Source organism: Aptenodytes forsteri, unplaced genomic scaffold, assembly GCF_000699145.1.
Source record: "Aptenodytes forsteri isolate BGI_AS27 unplaced genomic scaffold, ASM69914v1 Scaffold84, whole genome shotgun sequence".
NCBI lineage: Eukaryota > Metazoa > Chordata > Aves > Sphenisciformes > Spheniscidae > Aptenodytes > Aptenodytes forsteri.
Window position 1 is genome coordinate 4,677,160 of NW_008795492.1, and position 18,772 is coordinate 4,695,931.

The 18,772-nt window shown below is 37.7% G+C and overlaps 1 protein-coding gene across 1 annotated transcript in view; it reads left to right on the forward strand.

Annotated features, from left to right (window-relative positions):
• GRIN2A (glutamate ionotropic receptor NMDA type subunit 2A) overlaps window positions 1-18,772 on the forward strand; it is a 191,255-nt gene that overhangs the window by 120,245 nt on the left and 52,238 nt on the right. Inside the window, exons 4-7 of the mRNA XM_009281666.2 lie at window positions 3,840-3,954; window positions 16,425-16,630; window positions 18,285-18,453; window positions 18,578-18,731. Coding sequence (XP_009279941.2) covers window positions 3,840-3,954; window positions 16,425-16,630; window positions 18,285-18,453; window positions 18,578-18,731 — 644 coding nt within the window. The remainder of the gene's footprint in view (window positions 1-3,839; window positions 3,955-16,424; window positions 16,631-18,284; window positions 18,454-18,577; window positions 18,732-18,772) is intronic.

Below are 18,772 nucleotides of genomic sequence, written 5' to 3' on the forward strand. Positions count from 1 at the left end.
TTAAGAGCAGGAATATGCAATTCCAAAACTACTTCAGAAATATATTTTGACCAATTCAGAAGCCAAAGACATCTTGCACAGAATTAATCTTGGGCAAACTTAAAACTCTATAAGAATAATGTATATTATAAATACTTTTTTTTCCTCACTCTTCCTAACCAGGAACAGAAAAACACACGGTTGTTTTTCACAGAGACAAGCAGTTTAGGATTTTGGCCAGTAAAAGCAGAGCAGGACTTCTGTCCTTTGTGGAAGAAAAATGCCAATTCAAAAGGAAATGTAGATTGTAAGCATTGGTTTCTGAAGAACACAGGCAGCTGATGAATTTTGTACAGAAGAGTGTGCTTGGGAAAACAAGAATCTCTTTGAAGTTCTTTTTTTATTGCTGCAATTTGAGAAACTGGGGTAGCTCAGATTGCATCACTTACTGATACCTTTGTATATGACCCAGACAATACAATTGTAAGAGACTTTTACAGATTAGGGACTTTTTTTTTAACTTGCAAAATGTGTTTCACTACTAAATGTCTGGTACATTCACACAGTTTAAAAATATACGCTGAGTTCAGTTTTTCAGTTTAGATCTGTGGTTCATCTTTCTTTTTGGAGCACTTGAGCATCACTGCAGCTACAGCACTGCAACTTGTGATGGCCCTTGACTAGCTTCTAGTCTAGGGCATTTGCATATTAATCCCAAAATATGATGAGTGGTGTTTGAAATCTGGGGTAGTGATCCTGCCAAACTACATAAAAGAAGGGTTCAACTCAAGTCCAATCACCAATGGCTACATAATTAAAAACCCAACTGGACACAAAAGCCTGCTGTAGTACAGCGTGCATGTTTGTGGTTCAGCCCTTAGGAGGAGACAAAATGCTTGGCTTTGAAATGAGGTAATTTCTGCCTGGCCCCATGAGACGATGTGTTCATTGTGGGGGGCGTTATTTCATGTGTATGAATTGGGAGGGAACCTGTGAAGGAGGGCAAAGAAGTACGAATACAAGTAGTGCATGTTTTCACAGTATGTCCTTGTTTTCCCCTTGCAGTGACTTCCTGGGCATTTTATTCCTTGGGTCACAATGCACTTGATTTTTAGCAGTGAGTGAAAGTTATGCTGGTTTCTTACATGTATGCACAAGCAAATTCTGTTTGGTGGTTTGCCACTTCCTCTCAAGGTGGCAAACAAGCTTCTTATTCCCAAGCAAGCTCTTTCAGTGCTGGATAAAAAATGTAATATACGGGAAATTAGTTCAACTGAAAAGTGAAGTTCTGCCAAGGGGAAAATTTTCACACCGAAAGTCTGTCACAAAATATGAGTTATTACGATGGGTGAATTTACAAATTGCTGTCAAACCGGTGCTGAATTATGTTAACATGGCTGTTTAGGGCAGTGCACATTTAATTAGTAACTGTGATGATAACAATGCCGTTATGTCTCTGGGTCTATATATTTTTATTTAGTGTGCTTCTGCTATTGGGATTTTCAGGCAGCTATGTCAATACAAAGCCTTCTCCTTTGAATGTGGAGCTGAAGAATTTTGTCTATGTCGGATTCACTAGGAGACCATGCTACTACTACTGCTACAAGCAGTAAACAAGCATGTAAACCAGTATCAGTTTCTTGTGAGTAAAACATTACAGAGTGATGTATGACGAATAGTTAAAGTAACTTTAATGCCCTTCAAAACACATCTGTCTGCGGGATCGAATGATACTAGTGTTGAGTTGAATTCCAGGAGGAGAGCACCTAGGTGAAAGCTTGGACTGAATTTCTTTCAATGAAATACACTGAGAATTCAGTGCAATTCAATGCCATTAACTTCAGACCATGGATATGGGGTGGAGGGCACATTATCTTCTGGAAGTGCCATGGGATCGCCAAGATTTTGAATTGCAGTTTTACCTCTCACCCGTGGGATAGCCCTGTCAGGCTCACATTGACAGTTTGGAGTTTTGATTTTTTTCAATGTGACCAAAGAACACCAATGCCAATACCAGCCTTTTACTCTCTTCTCTGTCATGCCTGATTTTCTTAGGTGACGGAATTTCAGATAATGTATAAAATGATAGATTTTTTTCAGTATCACAGTCCGGGGAGCTTGACCTATGTGCTGTGGTAGTTCAGACTCTTGGCAGTAAGTTCCCTGTATTTGTGCTTTAAATACAAACTGCAATTTCTCATCGCTCTTTCTGACCCTGCAGCCGTGGAAACAATCTGTTCTCACTGAGAAACACTGAAGCTATGTGGAACTGGAGCAAATATAAATATGGATTTATGTTATAAATCTGTGGAAAATTTTGAGAGAAAATTATTTTTGAGGACAGTCAAGTTTGTTAGATGACCAGAATGCTGGCATTTCTGAATCAACAAAAGGACAATGCTTTGGAAAAGAGGGTACATGGTTCAATGATGAATGGAAAGCAACAGTTAGAAATTAAAGACTATGCATACTAATCAGGAAATGGAAAAACTAGGTAGACTATATTAGAATTGGTATAAACTCAATAAGGAATTTAAAACCTTCAGGGGCAAATCTATGGTTAGAAAAGCTATAGGACTCTGTAGAGTTGAAGGATGTCTCTCAGGTGATGAGTAGAGTACTGAGATCCCTACCCCAGGATAGATCAGGTCCACTGCAGTGTCTGGCTGCTGAACACTTCTGGCCCGTGGCTGGTGTGTGTGGAGCCACCTACAGTGTTATTCACCAGAGTTCATACGTGTCCCTTGATGGCACAGTCCAGGTCAAAGCAATGACTCGGTAGAGATGATGTAATCATTGCTAATGACAGGATTGCTTATAAGAAGTAGTATTCTGTCCTTAGAACGTGCAGGTTAGTGTGGCAATACAGAACGGAGAAAGCAAGCAACAGTACTGTGGGACGTCTTAGGAGCGGTACCTCTTGTAGCACTAAGTAATTTCCTTCTGTTGACATAAATTCATTGTAGCACTGAGTAATTTCCTTCTGTTGACATAAATTCATACAAAATTTCTGTTGAATAAGTCTTCTCCTGTGTAGCTGAACAAAGAGCCTGTGGTAAATAAACAGTTTTATTGATTCAGTGCCCAAACTGGTAAGTCTAAAGGCAGCAAATTTGGGATTGAACTGGCATTTTCAACAAAATTTTAAAAATTCTCCTTTTTTCTGTACATTTTATTCTGAGTCCCTCTAATTTTTTTTTCTATTCAAAGTGCTAATTAGTTTATATATCTTTTGAAAACCATTCAAAATTAACCTAAATACAAAAAAGTTTAAAACATATATCTTTTTTCTTTTTGAAATTACTAAACTGAAATATTATCAACCCCTTCAAAGTTTTCATGTCTGGGTTTGGCTGAAGGCATTAGTGGAATTTATCCAAGTTACAAAGATGCTGTGTATAGCTACCATGTCGGGAAGGGCTGCAGGGCTCTTGGAGGTCTAAACAGGTGAAGGCAGAGTAGATGCGCTTACCTCTGAGTATTACTCTAGTGAGACAATAGTATAATGTTACATACAGTGCTGATGTAGACATGTTTAAAATGGTCCTGAAAAACTGGTGAGGTTGTGCAAAGTGCCAGAAAGATTATTCATGAAGTGTACAGGTCATACATAATGTGGAAGCTGTTTTAAAAATGATGTCTGCACTAAAAATCATATGTAAACAGTATTTTGCTTTGTCTTCTGCCATGCAGTGCTTGAAATGCTCAGACTCCCCATGCTGCAAACGTGGGCTTTTCACTCCATTAACAGGATTTGGTGCATGTATTTCATCGGTGGCTCTGGTGACTGAACTAGCTTGCTCATTAACTGCTGGACAGCTCATTAATTTTTCAATGAACTTTTTTTCCTTGCTTTCTAGGTTTATGATGAATGTGACTTGGGAAGGTAAAGATTTGTCCTTCACAGCAGATGGTTATCAGGCACACCCCAGGCTGGTGGTGATAGTACTGAACAACGATCGTGAATGGGAAAAGGTGAGCATTACCTCTGGGTAAAAGACGTGAGAGGAGATAGGAGAGACTTGGTAGAACCCTATTAATGACAAGTAGACAGATTAACGTCATGGATGTCAATGATGATATTCTGCTGTAGCAAGTTTGTCACAACAGTTCAGAAAAGATAATTTTACCTTATTCTGAGGAGGTCTAAGGAGTTCTAGCAGGGAAAGCAACATATCAGTGAAGATAAGCCACGTGGATTTCGGAAGATCTCTGTGAAACACACCTTGCATTTCTTCTTACAATTTAGTAAAATAAAACGGATGATTGAAAAATCTCCAGAAACTTGGGCCTTAACTACCTAAATTTGGATGGATTTGTATATCTCTACAACTCCAGTCCTTTTATTTGCTTGGTTTTGTATTCTTTGACAGATTTTAGAGTAAAAGTACACCATTTTGTTTTTTTTTAACTGTGTAATTCCTGTTGACTTGGAGGATAATCCCTATAATGTTTGCCTAAGAAATTCAGAATCTTGACTTATGTTCTCCTGGTAGGCAAGTGATCTCCCTAAACCTCTATATAGACTAGAAGGAAAAGTGTCTTAATATCAGTGTTAATCATATATGTGAGGAATAAAAGAAAAAGTTTATCATGAGTGTTTTTTCTTTAAAACTCCCACCTCAGCCTGTGACTGTTTTGGCTCTGAGTTTTGCAGGTTATCTGTGGTCCCATGTTTTAAAAACAGGGGACCTTAGAAACTGTTTGCAATATGAGACTGTAGGAAAAAATACGTCTGTATCATCCACCAGTTTTATTTTAAATTCATAAAACATGATCCTGCATTATATAAATTGTTGCTGAAATCTATGAAGTCTTTTTCTTATAGTTTTAGGATCCCATAGAATCAACTTAAAACTCCAGTTTGTAAGACTGCAAGACTCTTCATGGTGTTGAATAATAATGACAAAATAAGAATTACTGAAGGACACCTCAGTAAATATGCTAGTCATGCAAAAACACAGAGAGTAGTCCTAGATTATGCTATGTATTTCTTTATGTTCATTTGATGCAAATTTAATTCTCTGGATGAATTTAATCATATCCAAATGTGTCAATCTGAATCTTTGGAGGACTCTTTTGCTCAGTAACCATTATGAAAATTTCTTACCCTATTTTAAAATTCTTCAACAGTCTGCATATCATATATAATGTTCTGGAAAAAATAGTATACTACTTTGGGAATATTAGTATTGGGCACCAAAGGGAGAAAATAGTTAGAGAGGCAGCCAGCAATGCTTATGGTATAGTAATTCCATACATTTTGTACCTTGAAACTTCTCTAAAGAGACCATTCAAAGGACAAGGGGAGATAGGTTTGATGTTTTTGAAAAATGAGCTAACAGCAGCAAAGAAATGCTTAGTTGCCAACTGAGATTAAACCACAACAATGAACCAACATTATTTCCAAGAAATAACTTGACCCTGTTTTAACCTTCAAGTGACTCCCCTATCAGAGAATGGAAGATTTGGTGCAGGTTTTGCTGTATCTAACTGTGCGTGTTGTATGGCAGCAGTGCACGCTCCACCTGCTGTGCTGGGCTACAAGACTCTCTGTAGGCTGCTGCTTACGTTGTCTGTGCACAGTTTTCCATCCGGTAAATCCCTTCCTGCTCATTGTTGTGTTTGAGGAGCTTCTAGGAGGAAAAAAAGAGTGACTGAAGGGAGGCTCCTGCCCAGAAAAAAATTTATGCATCTGCTCCTAGCTGCCCCTTTGCTTTAGAGCCCTTTTGGTGGCAGGCCAGATGAGTTACTTCAGTAGAGACAGCCTGCCCCTAGCTGCAGCTTTCGTGTCTGCTTCTCTATCGTAGGACTATGGGAAGGGGGCCAGGTTTAATTATGTCAGAGGGGGGAAGTGAAAGGCGGCCAAGAACAGGCTGTCACCACCAGAATTATTCTTCTGACCACAAGCTGATCCCTGCCTCTGTGGATGAAGACAAATAAACTGACTAATCAATTATCCTGGCAAGCTGTATGTAGCTCTCGGCTATCTTGGAGCACCCCACATTTATATCAGCAGAGCATCACTGTGCGCTTTAGAAATAATAGGACAGTTCCTCTGACTTAGAGACATGAGAACGCCTTTGCCCACCCCCTGGTTTATTTGAACATCTCTCTAGTGTCGTCTCGACATTCTTTCCAAGTTGCATTTCTCACCGAATATCTCTTAGCCAATTTCTTTCTCCTTGTTCCTTTCTCCTTGCTCTGTTTTGCTCAATTTCAAAACTGTCAAAATTACTCATCTGAGATCTAGCATTTCCTGCTCAGAGTTTCCAGACAGGCGCATGCTTTTACTTCCAATTACAATATTGCAATGAGTATCACAGAATTGTTTTATTGAAGTCTTATTAGATACCCTCAATCCTACATGGAAAACATCAAGTCCTAGAATCTAATTAAATTATTTACTCATGTGAAAAACTGACAATTCAGCAGCCTGCTAATTCTTGTAATGTAACTAATGTACATAGAAATTGCGAGTAGCGACTTTATTATTTACGTAAGAAAGAGTAATTGTGGTTTATGTGAAGATTTTTTTACCCAGCATTCTCCTGAAAGTACAAGATTTAATATTAAAACTAATTTTTATTTGGTTTTAGTATAATAATCTGCTTTTACTTAAATACAATTTTTCCTTGGTCTTGAAATTGATATACTTGACTCGAGGCTTGAGGTTATAGAAAATCCACTCAACCATAGTTGAAGAGCATACATCTTCCCCCTAGGAAAAGAAGTTCCTTTTCCTTTACAAATGACTCAGTATCAAAACTTTGAAGTGGTAACTTCACACATAAATGGGGTTGACTGGAGATTTGTCCCATATCAGATTCTGAAAAAAGCTGGTTGGATGATAATAGTTTGAAGGCTGAAAATCACTTTTGGGCATGTTCAGCAGGCATCCAGCAAGATATTTTGACAGATCCTAAAGCAGCTACTCAAACTTCTTACATCAACATTCATATTGTTGCTGCTAATCTTGACAGGCAAAGGGGCTGCTGTTCTCAGGCAAGAGATTTTTAGGAAGACAAGCTTAATGTGCTTGTTTCAGTGAAACTTGATAAATTTGCCAGAGTTAACAGTGTTGCCCAAATATCACCAAAGCGCTGCTGGAACACTGTTGCAGTGCTAAAAAATCCACAGAGGTCCAGCAGTACCACCTGCAACTCCCTCATTAAGCTTATCTCGGTGAGGTGTGACCTGGGTGTCTCACCCGGCCCGTTAACTTCACTGAGTTGCAAACTTCACAGTCTGTTAGTCTTTCTTTTTTTTTAATGTGGAAATAAAACCAATCAATCCAATATTAAAATCATATACTAGAATATAATTAGCAGTGGCAAAATTAGGCGGTTTAATTAGCTGTGCAAATCATATATCTTAAGTAAGGTGGGGAGGACTGTATAACATTTAAAGATGAGTGTATTCCATGTGTAAAGATGAGTTCCAGTGTAAAAGCAATTTTTACTGGTGCTCCCAGATAGATATAGATAAAATTACCATAGTGGTCTGTATTCTGGGTGAATTTGTGAGATATAAGTGTCCTGCATTTTTGTAGCCAATGAATTTTTACAAGAAGCAAGAATAACAGGTACGACATGGCACAATTGCTCGTTTAATGCCACTGCAAGAACTGTTACTTACATCTAAGTTTATTCTAAACGTAACCAATCATCTTTAACTTTCTATTAAGGTAGGATTTAATGTAGAACTTGATTTTGCTCTGATTAACTAGCATATGCCAGATTTACAAGCTCTGTGTGAGGTTGTACACATTTGTATCTAAGTAGGAATGAGTGGGCAGAGGGTGTGCGGTTCCTGCCTGGAATAAATGAACCAGGGTCTTCACAGAGAGCTCCATCTGGCTACTAACATCCACCACCATGTAGCCGAGAAAAGACAGCTATCATATCTAATGGTATAGCTGAAACTTCACTGGGCAAGAACTGAAAAACCTAGCACTCAGTCAGATTTCTGACAGAGCTTTATTATCACAGAGTACTGTGATAATAAAAAGTCACTGAGATGGTACAGGGTAGTTTCTTGCGAAATCTCAATTGATTTCGGAGCAGGGGTCATGGCAGCTGAAAGATCCTGATGCCTCATGGTAGACATTCCTTAAAAGTTGTGAAGAAATGCATATATTTTAAGTAGAACATATGAAATTGCATGATCTAATCATCCATTTGCTGGTGTATCTTTTGTCAGTAGCTCTGTGGCTTGACATGATATATTATCTTTGCCCGTAGCAGAAACAGCATGCTCTTTAACATCTGTTGGGTTGTCATTTTCTTTGTTCCATCCTTGTTGCTTAGTGTATTTAGTCTTCCTGTAAATATGCCTATCCTGACGCTTACTGTCAAGTGAAAATTGCCTATTGTTTCTGTATCAGTGAGCTTTTACTTAGCCTAAAGGCCTTTCCTTTGACCTTTACTGTACTGAATTGTTTGAATTGCACCAATTAATATGCAGCATTTCTTAAACCCTCTATTCCCAAGAAGGATGGTTCCTTCCTCTCTGCTGCTGTAAAGGAATCGCAGCTGCCATGGAAAGCAGTGGTAAAGTGTGCTTTGCTCCTGTTCTTTACAGCTAATATTACAGAGGAGATTAAAGAGTAGGAAGACTTTCAGGGCAGCTCTTCCTCTCTGGAGGTAAACGTATGGATATCTGGACATTTCTGGAGAGCTGTAAGATCTTCACTGAGTGCAGAGGTGACAAAAAATCTTCCCTCACTGGGAGGTGGAGGAAGGGGCTGTCAATTTGTTTAGCTCTTTTCCTTTCTAATGACATAGTCAACTCATAAGATGGCTTCTCTGGCATGAGTTTGAACGCTTGCGCTACATAGAGTTATTTGGGACATTTCCCAGTACCAAAACTGTACCAACCACTGAGGATTTGGTGAGTGCTAATTACTAAATTCTGTATTGAAAAATGAGGCTACAGGAGGTGGTAGCTTTTCTTTCTCCTCCTGTTTGTTTATAATCTCTCTGGGTACTGTGTTTTCCTTTGAGCCCTGCTGGTCACAGTATTGGTGCCTCCCTGCCAGCATCAGGAGCAGCCATGAGGGAAGAGCGGTACATTTGCATACCCCATATGGGATTTTGCAGCAAATTTTGAAAACTTCAAAGTCTTTACATGGATGTCTTCAAACCACTCAGGACTGTAAAACACTCCCTATTAATAAGACATGAAAGAGCTTGCATCATATTTTGTCATTTAAATTTAGAGTGTCATTGTGAAATATGGACCTTCAGAAACGCGAAGTGACACAAAGGTTTGCAGCAGAAGGTATACAACAGATGCTGTTTCTGGAGGAAGGATTTTGCTCTTGTGCTTTGTTCTGCAGCTGCCTGTTATTGCTAACCTGACAAACTCAATTTATGCTTTCTAGTTATTGACTTAAAACTTGCCAAAGTAGCTCTTCCTTGTAAGTGGAAAAGTGTGATGAAATAGAAGTAATAAATAGTTTTTCTATAAAGCAAAATGAGTTAGATTTTGCATTTGCTCAGCATTATTTTCTTCACAAAAGTAAGACAGCTCAAAAAGTATGTTTGCAGTATGTGCATGTGTTTAATGTAGAAAGAACATCCCTGAAAACTTTTCTCTTTTCAAAGGTTTGGTCGGGTAGTCCTGGGGGTGCATTTAGTATCCATGTTGTCATGTAACGTTTTTTCTTACAAAAGGATGATGTCTGTGTATTGCGTACAGTTCCCATCTGCTGGGAAGAGGGTGATAGGACCGAGTTATTTGTTTGTTTTCTGTGCGATATGCCGGTGTGACAGACTTTCTTTTCGTGCCAGCATTGGCACACAAGGGAGAACATACCCTGCTCTTTTCTCTCTCCGCTCAGGATCTGTCCATGTTCTTTTTCTCTGATTCGCTGATCTCTGTGAGGGTGAGTGATTAGGATTATGTCAATCATCCCCATATTATTTAGAGACTGCTTAAGGGTGCAGCGGGAGAGGGGTCTCCGTGAGGTACAGCAATGCATAACTTTGCAAGCTGTCTGTCTGTCTTAGGCTAGCTGTCTTTATCTAGCTGTTACACAAAAACACACCAAATACTTACCACCTTTCTCGAATGCAGTCTTCAAAAGGTAAATAGGCATGCATGAGGTGGTCAAACCATCTATGTAATACAGAGAGTTTGTAGGGTGCTTTAGACAACGGTGGATGAGATGAGGACCCTGTGATTGCTAATTCAGTCTGACATCAAACAAGCTCTTCTGTGCTCTCAGCTATTTTCTACTTTCCTTCCTGTATCCTGTAGAGATTAAACCAAAGGGAATATTCCAGACTGCATATGAAGATGGAGAAAATGGGAAAGAATGTGCAAGTTCAAAAGAGATACAATGGTATACATACCATTGCAAGTCCGTAGCTGAAGCTGAGTTTTGCACCTACAATAGTGAATCAAGGGTTTGATTTGCTATTGAAACTGTATTTTTTATGAGGGTCCCAGTCTTTTGGCCATAAATAAGTTTTTTTTATAATTTGGGCCAGGATCTTTCCCCAAAATGATTCTATTGCCCTTTTTTCAAGTGAGGACCATCTTCTGTATTTCTCTGGGATTGAGGCCACATCATTATCAGTCTGACTAGGAATAACAGAAATTTATCATAAATCTCTGGATATTTTTTTTCATTTCCACACAGTAGAGTAAAAGTATTTGCATGAAGTTTTTGACAGTTCTGTAATGGAGCATGTCTGCCTTTTTTGAGCGTTGAATTTTCCTTTTTAAAAATGTTTGTTTTACAAATACACAGTACTGTGTTTATTACTTTAAAATCTTTCTTAATGCAGTTTTACCTTCCCCCTCCATTTTTTAGTCTAGCAACACAAGATATTCCATTGTATCTGCTGAGAATAAGCTCATTTACACTTTTGATTTCTCTAGTAATATTAATTGGATTCTTAGGAGGTCTAAGCAGGAGAGCTCTCTTTCTAGACACACTTTTGTGCTCTTTGCACTCTAAGCATGGTATTCTCTTCTCCGTTGCTTGACTTGCTGTAGACTGTAACTAAATGTAGTTAATTGGGTTTAAGGTTGGAGCATAAATCAAATTTTCAGACCTGTCTTTGAACTATTCAGTAGTTTCATCTCAGGTTGCATAATCCAGAAGTCCAAATGTTCCTCCTGTACTTTATTTAATGCTCTATTAAATGGTTGTAATTCTAAAAAAGTCATCTTACCTAAATGAAAAAGAGATTTTACAGAACACATTTTACAAAAATAGCTATATTTTTCCTGTGTTCTACGTGTGCCTAGGGGTGCTAAGGAAATGATTCCTCAGCACATGAGATTTTGAAACAGCAAATGGTTCCAGGTGAAGATATGACTTTGTGTTACACCAAAATGGGGATTGATGCAGATCTTAAATATTCTTAATCTTCCAGGAAAGAGGAAAGGGATGCAGGTAAGACTGAACAAACTGCCCTGATTCAACTACAGCTAAATTTCCTGTCATTAGGGAGTGGCTACACCAAGTATAAATGTTTTATCTTATATTGGCTTCATTTTAAATTCAGGATGGCTGGGCCTGCTACACCAACTCAAATACCTGAGATTCTTCTTGATGCAGTTGGAACGTGCCTCTGGCTTCCTGCTGTTAATGAGCTGTGCTTTCAGCCCAGCTCTCTGGGGCAGTAGTCTTGCTTCCAGGAGCTAGGGGAAGTGATTATCCTGACTGACACAAAGCTTTGAAATCTTAAAAATGTTTCCATTCTGTTTCAGAGAAAAAAAAGCTAAAATTTCAAATTCTATGAATCAGTAACCCAAACAAAACAAACCAAAGTAATAGATTGGAGTAGTTGAAATTCTTTCACCTCAAATTCATCTGTACATATTCTGATAAATTAGCATCTATTTCTAGATAGCAAGTCCAGAACTATAAGTGCAATGTCTTTATTAAAACATCTTTATTTCTGTTTACAAGTGATTTCAAATGGTGGTTTTATGTTTTGAACGGTAAAAAGCTCACTTTCTGAACTGTTTTCTTTCAAGAAATTAGGACAATGAAAATTATCTTCAGAAAAGTTCTCTTCTACCCATCTCCCACCCTATCAAAATATAATTTTGGCAAACTGGCAGGCCTGTGCAGTGTTTTAACTCCCTGTTGTCCTCTAGCTACCCTTTTCCAAGCAGTGATGGCTTGAAGACTGAGGAGATAAGAAAAAGCTTCTGAATGGCAAAGAGTTCCCTTGAGATTGATCAAAGTAGGAAGTCTTAGGCTGCAGATGGAAAGAATAAGATAGGATAGCTTCACTGTAGTGATAACATTTCCACAGAAGAGACAGTGTGTTTCTATCCTACACGTGAATTTAGCACTATTTTAGTTTTGTGGACCTGTTAGTCTTTGATAGACTGGCTATGAAGTCTTAGGCTGCAGATGGAAAGAATAAGATAGTAATTCTTCACTGTAGTGATAACATTTCCACAGTAGAGACAGTGTGTTTCTATCCTACACGTGAATTTAGCACTATTTTAGTTTTGTGGACCTGTTAGTCTTTGATAGACTGGCTATGAAAATTGTTTATGGTCTCTGCTAAGAGTATGTAGAGTTACAGTTCACTACTGTTCTGTATTGGAGGTTTGTAGTTTCACCTGCAGATTAATGTGTTCTAGTGTTCAAATATTTGTCATTAGAATTAGAAAATGTTGCATAAAGAATATCTGTATCAGGGATCCCATTATTAGTAGGTAAGGATGCTAATTTAAACACAGACCCCTTCTACTTCAAATCTAGATGCTTGGATTTGGTTGGAGGATGCCACGTTTAGTTCATCAGTAGCTATAATGATCACGAAGTAGCACACTGAAAATGAGTGCTGCAAAACACTGGAGGCAATTGAATTTTGAAGCTGTCCAGGTTGGTAAACTATTTCACTGTAAAATGGTTTATTCAAATATCACCGTTGTCTCCTACTGAGAGCAGCAACTGAACTTTTCATATTCTACTTTTCATATTTTACATATGAACTTTTTCATATTCTACAGCATTTGTAATGACCTTCACAGGTGAAATCAGGACTTGGCATGCTTTTTTAAACTAAGCCACTTTAACAGTCGGTGTTGAATAAGGACTTAACATTTGGGTTTGCACACAAATTCTTACACTTTATAAGCAGACCTCTTTATAATGTCCTGAAATACAATGAGTATGTGTAGTTGTTATGACCTGTTGGTTTTTTCCCTAAGCATTTTAAGGTTTTAAAGGCATTCAAAACAGATATTGACTGGATCTAATACTAGATCTGACTTCCGTAAGTGACATAAAAGCTGATCCTGCAGGACACCTATATACAGATGCAATTTCATAAATTCTCTTTATTGTGACAGGAACCTGCTCATGTTTTAGTTTTGCTTATTCTGCAGCTTTTCTGTGTCATTTCAACCCTTCACCCTGTAAAAAAGGGATACTATCAATTGTACAAGAACGTTGAAAGAACTAAATAATATATGAAGATACAAAACATTGTGTAAATAATTAATACCATTCATATTCTTAATAACAAAGCTATAATTAGTTCTGCACAAACTAAAAGGCTTCTAATACAAATATAAAAATCCTCCCATATTTTGACTGTGCTTTAATTGTATAAAACTAAATTCTTACACTCCACTTAAAATAAATGAAAAAGGAAAAAGTGGTTTGATCATTCAAAACTGTAGCAGAATGATAGAAGTGTAACATGTAATCTTCAACAGTATAGCTATTTTAAAATCAAAATACCAAATAAACATGGAAACTGTTCGCTTGTGAGTCCAGCATCAGCAGCAGAGCAAATCCAACACCTTTGCTAACCATTTACATTAGTGGTTAATTAAACATTTACATTAGTGGTTAATTACATTAAACAAACAAATCCAACAGAAACATTTCCCAAACAAAAGGAGTGACCTACAGGCTCTTTCTAATTACTACCCTTCCTCATTTGCCATTCTTAGCCCACCAGTGAGGATTTTCAGAACTTTTCTGCCTTTTGCTTTTCTACCATTCTTCACATTGATACCTTTCTCCTGTGCTTTTTTTCGTTGTGCTTTCTGACACTGTGGGTTACTCATTGTACTGGTGGTAGCAGGGATGACCTGCAATGGACATGCGATTTGTGCACCATATAAAGCCCAGATGAAGTCACTGTGACACCCTGGGACTGCAGCAGTAGACCTCTTTGGACGGAGAAGTAGGGATGCCCCTAAGACCCAAGGCAAGGTCTTAATTTTAAATTATTTTTTAAAAATAAGGTTATAAGGAGTGAATATTGAGATACATCCATGAAAGGCAACAGACAAAAAATTTTGGACCTAACTTTAGACGTTCGCTCAACATATAACACTTCCATACAGATACAACTGACAAAAGAAACTAGCCTTTCCCCAAATTCAGCCATTTAAAAATATGACTGGTTATATCCTCCTCAGAACAATAAAATGGCAGGTACTCTAGTTGAAGTATGAAAAAGTATAATGATTCCTCTTTTAACAGCATCAAAACAGTCACTACATTTTTGATAGAATCAGATGAACTCATATTGTCATGGGCAGCTTGTCTGCCTGTTGGTCCATGGGACAGTGATGCAAGTGCAGGGGGTGGCTTGCAGAGGGAAGTGCTTCAGGATTAGGCAGATCTGTCTCCTCCCAGAATCCTGTATCGAGTGATTTAGAAAGGCAGGTGCTGCCACTGCTATAGTCCTGAACACACAAATGTGACTGAGCCTCAGTCACGTTTCGTTTCCTTTTGCTGGTTGGAATAGGCAGACGGTCGGGCACATTTTCCACTTCTGAAATTCACCGTATTACTTGGCACATTTGCTGTTCGACTGAAGTACTGAGCTGGCTGGAAATGTCCCCGTTCCAGATGGCCAACTTCATGGCGTACTTAGGGCATAGATATGAACGACACTGTGTAAGCTAATGTAAACCAGCACAGACTCTGCTGTGAATGCGATTATATACCATAACTTGACGACTAAACTATTATTGCAATATAACTGTCTCATACAGAGTTAAATAGATTTGTTTCCCTGTGTATGAAATAGTTTTTCTCACAAAGGCTTCATCCATTGTGTTTTGGTTAAATTTCATACTAGAACTGTACATATAAATCCTGTGTCCGGTTCCCATTGATGTAGGTGTGAATTCCTAATTCCCTTGAGATATTTTGAATTTCCTAATTTAAGTGTATAGAGAGTTGGCATTTCTGCCTCCTACATTAAAGTTCAGCAAAACATCTTGACTTATAAACAGGATGGAAAGGAAACTGCAAAGGGCATGTGCTTATATGCTTCCCTAAATAGAAATGGATATAAATCATGTTCTTCTGGAATTTTTGTGATTCATTTTAAAGTCTTTAGAAGACAGAAGGTAGGTGACAATTTTTTTTACAGTTTTTTTTAGGACCTAGGTCTGTCATTGTACTCTTAATTCCCACCATTTTCCTTGCAAAACAAATATTTTAGCAGTCTCATGATTATGTTATAATTTGTTTAGCTTAAGCAACTGAAGAATTATTAAAATGCGTTAGGTTATATATTTTGTGGATTGCTAGCTCATTTATATTATCTGTCATCGCTACTTGGATAAAACATGCAATTAGATTTATGGATACAAAGTGGTTAAACACAATCTGAGGAAGAAAATGCTAGAGTTTTCAAAATATTTAAATCATATGCCCCTTTCTGGTGTTCTGGAAGTGGAAAGAAATGTAGGTTAATTTAGAAGGGATAATTTATAATAGTAAATAAATAGACAATTTTAATGTAAAGTGGAGTATGCTTTCTTAAACTCCTCCAACAGTTGGCATTAACTAAAGCACGATAAAATACTTTATCTCTAATAAGAACTAAATCATGCACAATTGAACTTGTGTTTACTAAAACCGTGGTTTGGCTAAAACCTTAGCCTGGCTCAGGTGTGATGGAACCCTAGGTAAAGGCTTTCACAATGGCTTTTGAAACTATAAGAATAGAAGAGTCTTCTCTTTTGAGAAGATATAGAAATGATATTATGATTCTTTGGTTACCTGTCTGATGTGTATGTGTGTGTGGGGTTAGTTTTCTTTTTTTTCCTTTTTTTGAGAACTGTTTTCTTATTACTGCAAATTGGTCCTGATTACAAATGGAGTATCTGGTTGCTGTTCTGGCTCAAATGGAAATGATGCATGTCAAATTTCAGTGCAGCTATAGCCAGGTGATAGATAGTGTTAAATGATGTCATCCAGTCTTTATAAAGCTGTTATCTCTTAAAATAACGTTACCTTGTCTTTACCACAGTGCATTTTCTCACTTCATGCAATTACTAAAAACTTCTAAAGTAATTTTGATAACAAAAACCCAGGACAACTGTTTGCAATGTAATTTCCTGTACCTGTATCCCAGCACATTTAATATTAGATCTCATTTGTCAAAAACAAGCAAGCAGATATCAGCAGCCTGTGTATCTTGGCATTTCAGGTGGGGAAATGGGAGAACAACTCACTGAGCCTGAAGTACTCTGTCTGGCCAAGGTACAGCTCTTTCGCAGACAGCGACCCAGACGATAACCATTTGAGTATTGTCACCCTGGAGGAGGCTCCCTTTGTCATTGTTGAGGACGTGGATCCTTTGATGGAAAGTTGCCAAAAAAACACCGTGCCATGTCGTAAATTTGTCAAAATTAAGTAAGTAAATACACAGCATTCCTTTTGGTTTTTTTCTGAGTGCAAAATATATTCCCCTATTTTCTCATTAATTCTTTTCTTTGCTTCTTTCATTGTATGATTGTTTTCTGATACTCTGCTGTTCTTTTCCTTTGCTTCCTATCTTTGCTTTTCCTTCTGTATTTCATTTCCTCTTTCTTTTTCCCTTTCCCACACGGTATGCTCTTGTTTGCACATCTTCCTTTTTAATAAGTTGAAAGGTTCTGGTTACTTACATGTAAGTCACATTGAATTAATGACAAGATAGTAAGTTTATAGTAAATTAAAAGTCAACTAGAATTAGCCCTTTTCAGTCACATGAAAGAAGATTGTGTTCTAAAATAGGATTGTTTTAATGAGTCCTCTTTGAATCGTTTCCACTTACGTTGAAATATGCCTGTTTTACTTAGTCTTTAACAATTTGAGAATGTCTCCTATTGAAAATGTATGTTTATGCTGAAATTTGGTACAGAATAAACTACTCCAGCATAAAATACCACTGTGACATACCATCTAGAGAAAAGTCCCCTGCTTTGATTGCTCTATAACTTTGGAGCAGTCATTAGAAATCAGTGGAAAATTTCTCATTGTGCATTTATCAGTGTTGTTTCACCCATCCTGTGCTTCGGTCTACGTCTTTATGAACTGAATATAGTAACAATGGTTTTTTACTGAGCAGATTTAGGGAATATAATGCATGTTTCTGACGATTTCTGGAGACTGCTAAATGGTTGTGCACATGCTTCCTGAAGTCCAGAGAAACATTTTTTTTGCCATAACTGTACTTAGTCAAGTTCTAAACTAGTTTTATTTTAATTTTGAATTCTTTCAAAGGCCGTAAAATATTGCCTTGGCTTCTGAAGATGCTTATACTAAAAAGTTCTGGAGATCATGAAATGAACATTTCAGAAAAAAAATAAAGGGAAAGCCCTCATCTTTGCACTCAAAGATGGCCTGAAATTCACCTTCTCAAAGTGCAGAAAAAGGTGCAGGATCCATTTTCAGTACGGTGAACTGCTGTGCCTTTATATAGCTTACATCTTGGGAATTTTTCTAATTACTAAATGACATGTAGTCTTATGTCTTCAGAGTAAAAGTAATAAATGTTTAACCTAAGCCTAAGAGAGAGATTAGTAAGAGAAGACTGTATGTCTTGATGGAGAAGTGGAGTGCAGTATGCTGGGTACTGCAGCAGAAAGCATGTCATACAAGGTCTATCATTATCTTCTATTTATCTCTCATCAAGCAACTGTGTTATAACTAGTAAGAGCTACAAACACCATATAAAGCATCCTGTGGATTATTTCTCCATCAATTCAGAAAAACATGGTCACTCACAAGTATGACAAAATGTTTCACAGTTTGCTGAATCTTGCTGTTGTGGTTCTTCTGTTTTTCGCAGTATAAATGTTTATGTCTCTCTTCTCTGTTGACAGCAACTCAACTAATGAGGGAACTAACGTAAAGAAGTGCTGCAAAGGATTCTGCATTGATATCCTGAAGAAGTTGTCTAAAACTGTCAAGTTCACATATGACCTGTATTTGGTGACTAGTTTCACAGTATGCTGAATCTTGCTGTTGTGGTTCTTCTGTTTTTCGCAGTATAAATGTTTATGTCTCTCTTCTCTGTTGACAGCAACTCAACTAATGAGGGAACTAACGTAAAGAAGTGCTGCAAAGGATTCTGCATTGATATCCTGAAGAAGTTGTCTAAAACTGTCAAGTTCACATATGACCTGTATTTGGTGACTAATGGGAAACATGGCAAAAAAGTCAATAATGTGTGGAATGGAATGATTGGTGAAGTAAGTTCTGTTAGGTAAAAGAGCTCTTAAGTAAGAACTTAGCAATGTTTGGTTTTAATTCTTTTGGAGAAATGAGGTATTCTCTACTGAGTAATATTGGTGGTGTCTTCTCTTTGTGGATCAGGTGGTATATCATCGTGCAGTTATGGCTGTGGGGTCTCTCACTATTAATGAAGAGCGCTCTGAAGTGGTTGACTTTTCAGTGCCATTTGTTGAGACTGGGATTAGTGTCATGGTGTCACGGAGCAATGGCACAGTTTCACCGTCTGCTTTTCTAGGTATGATTCTCCAACCCATCCAGATCATTTAATTGCATTTC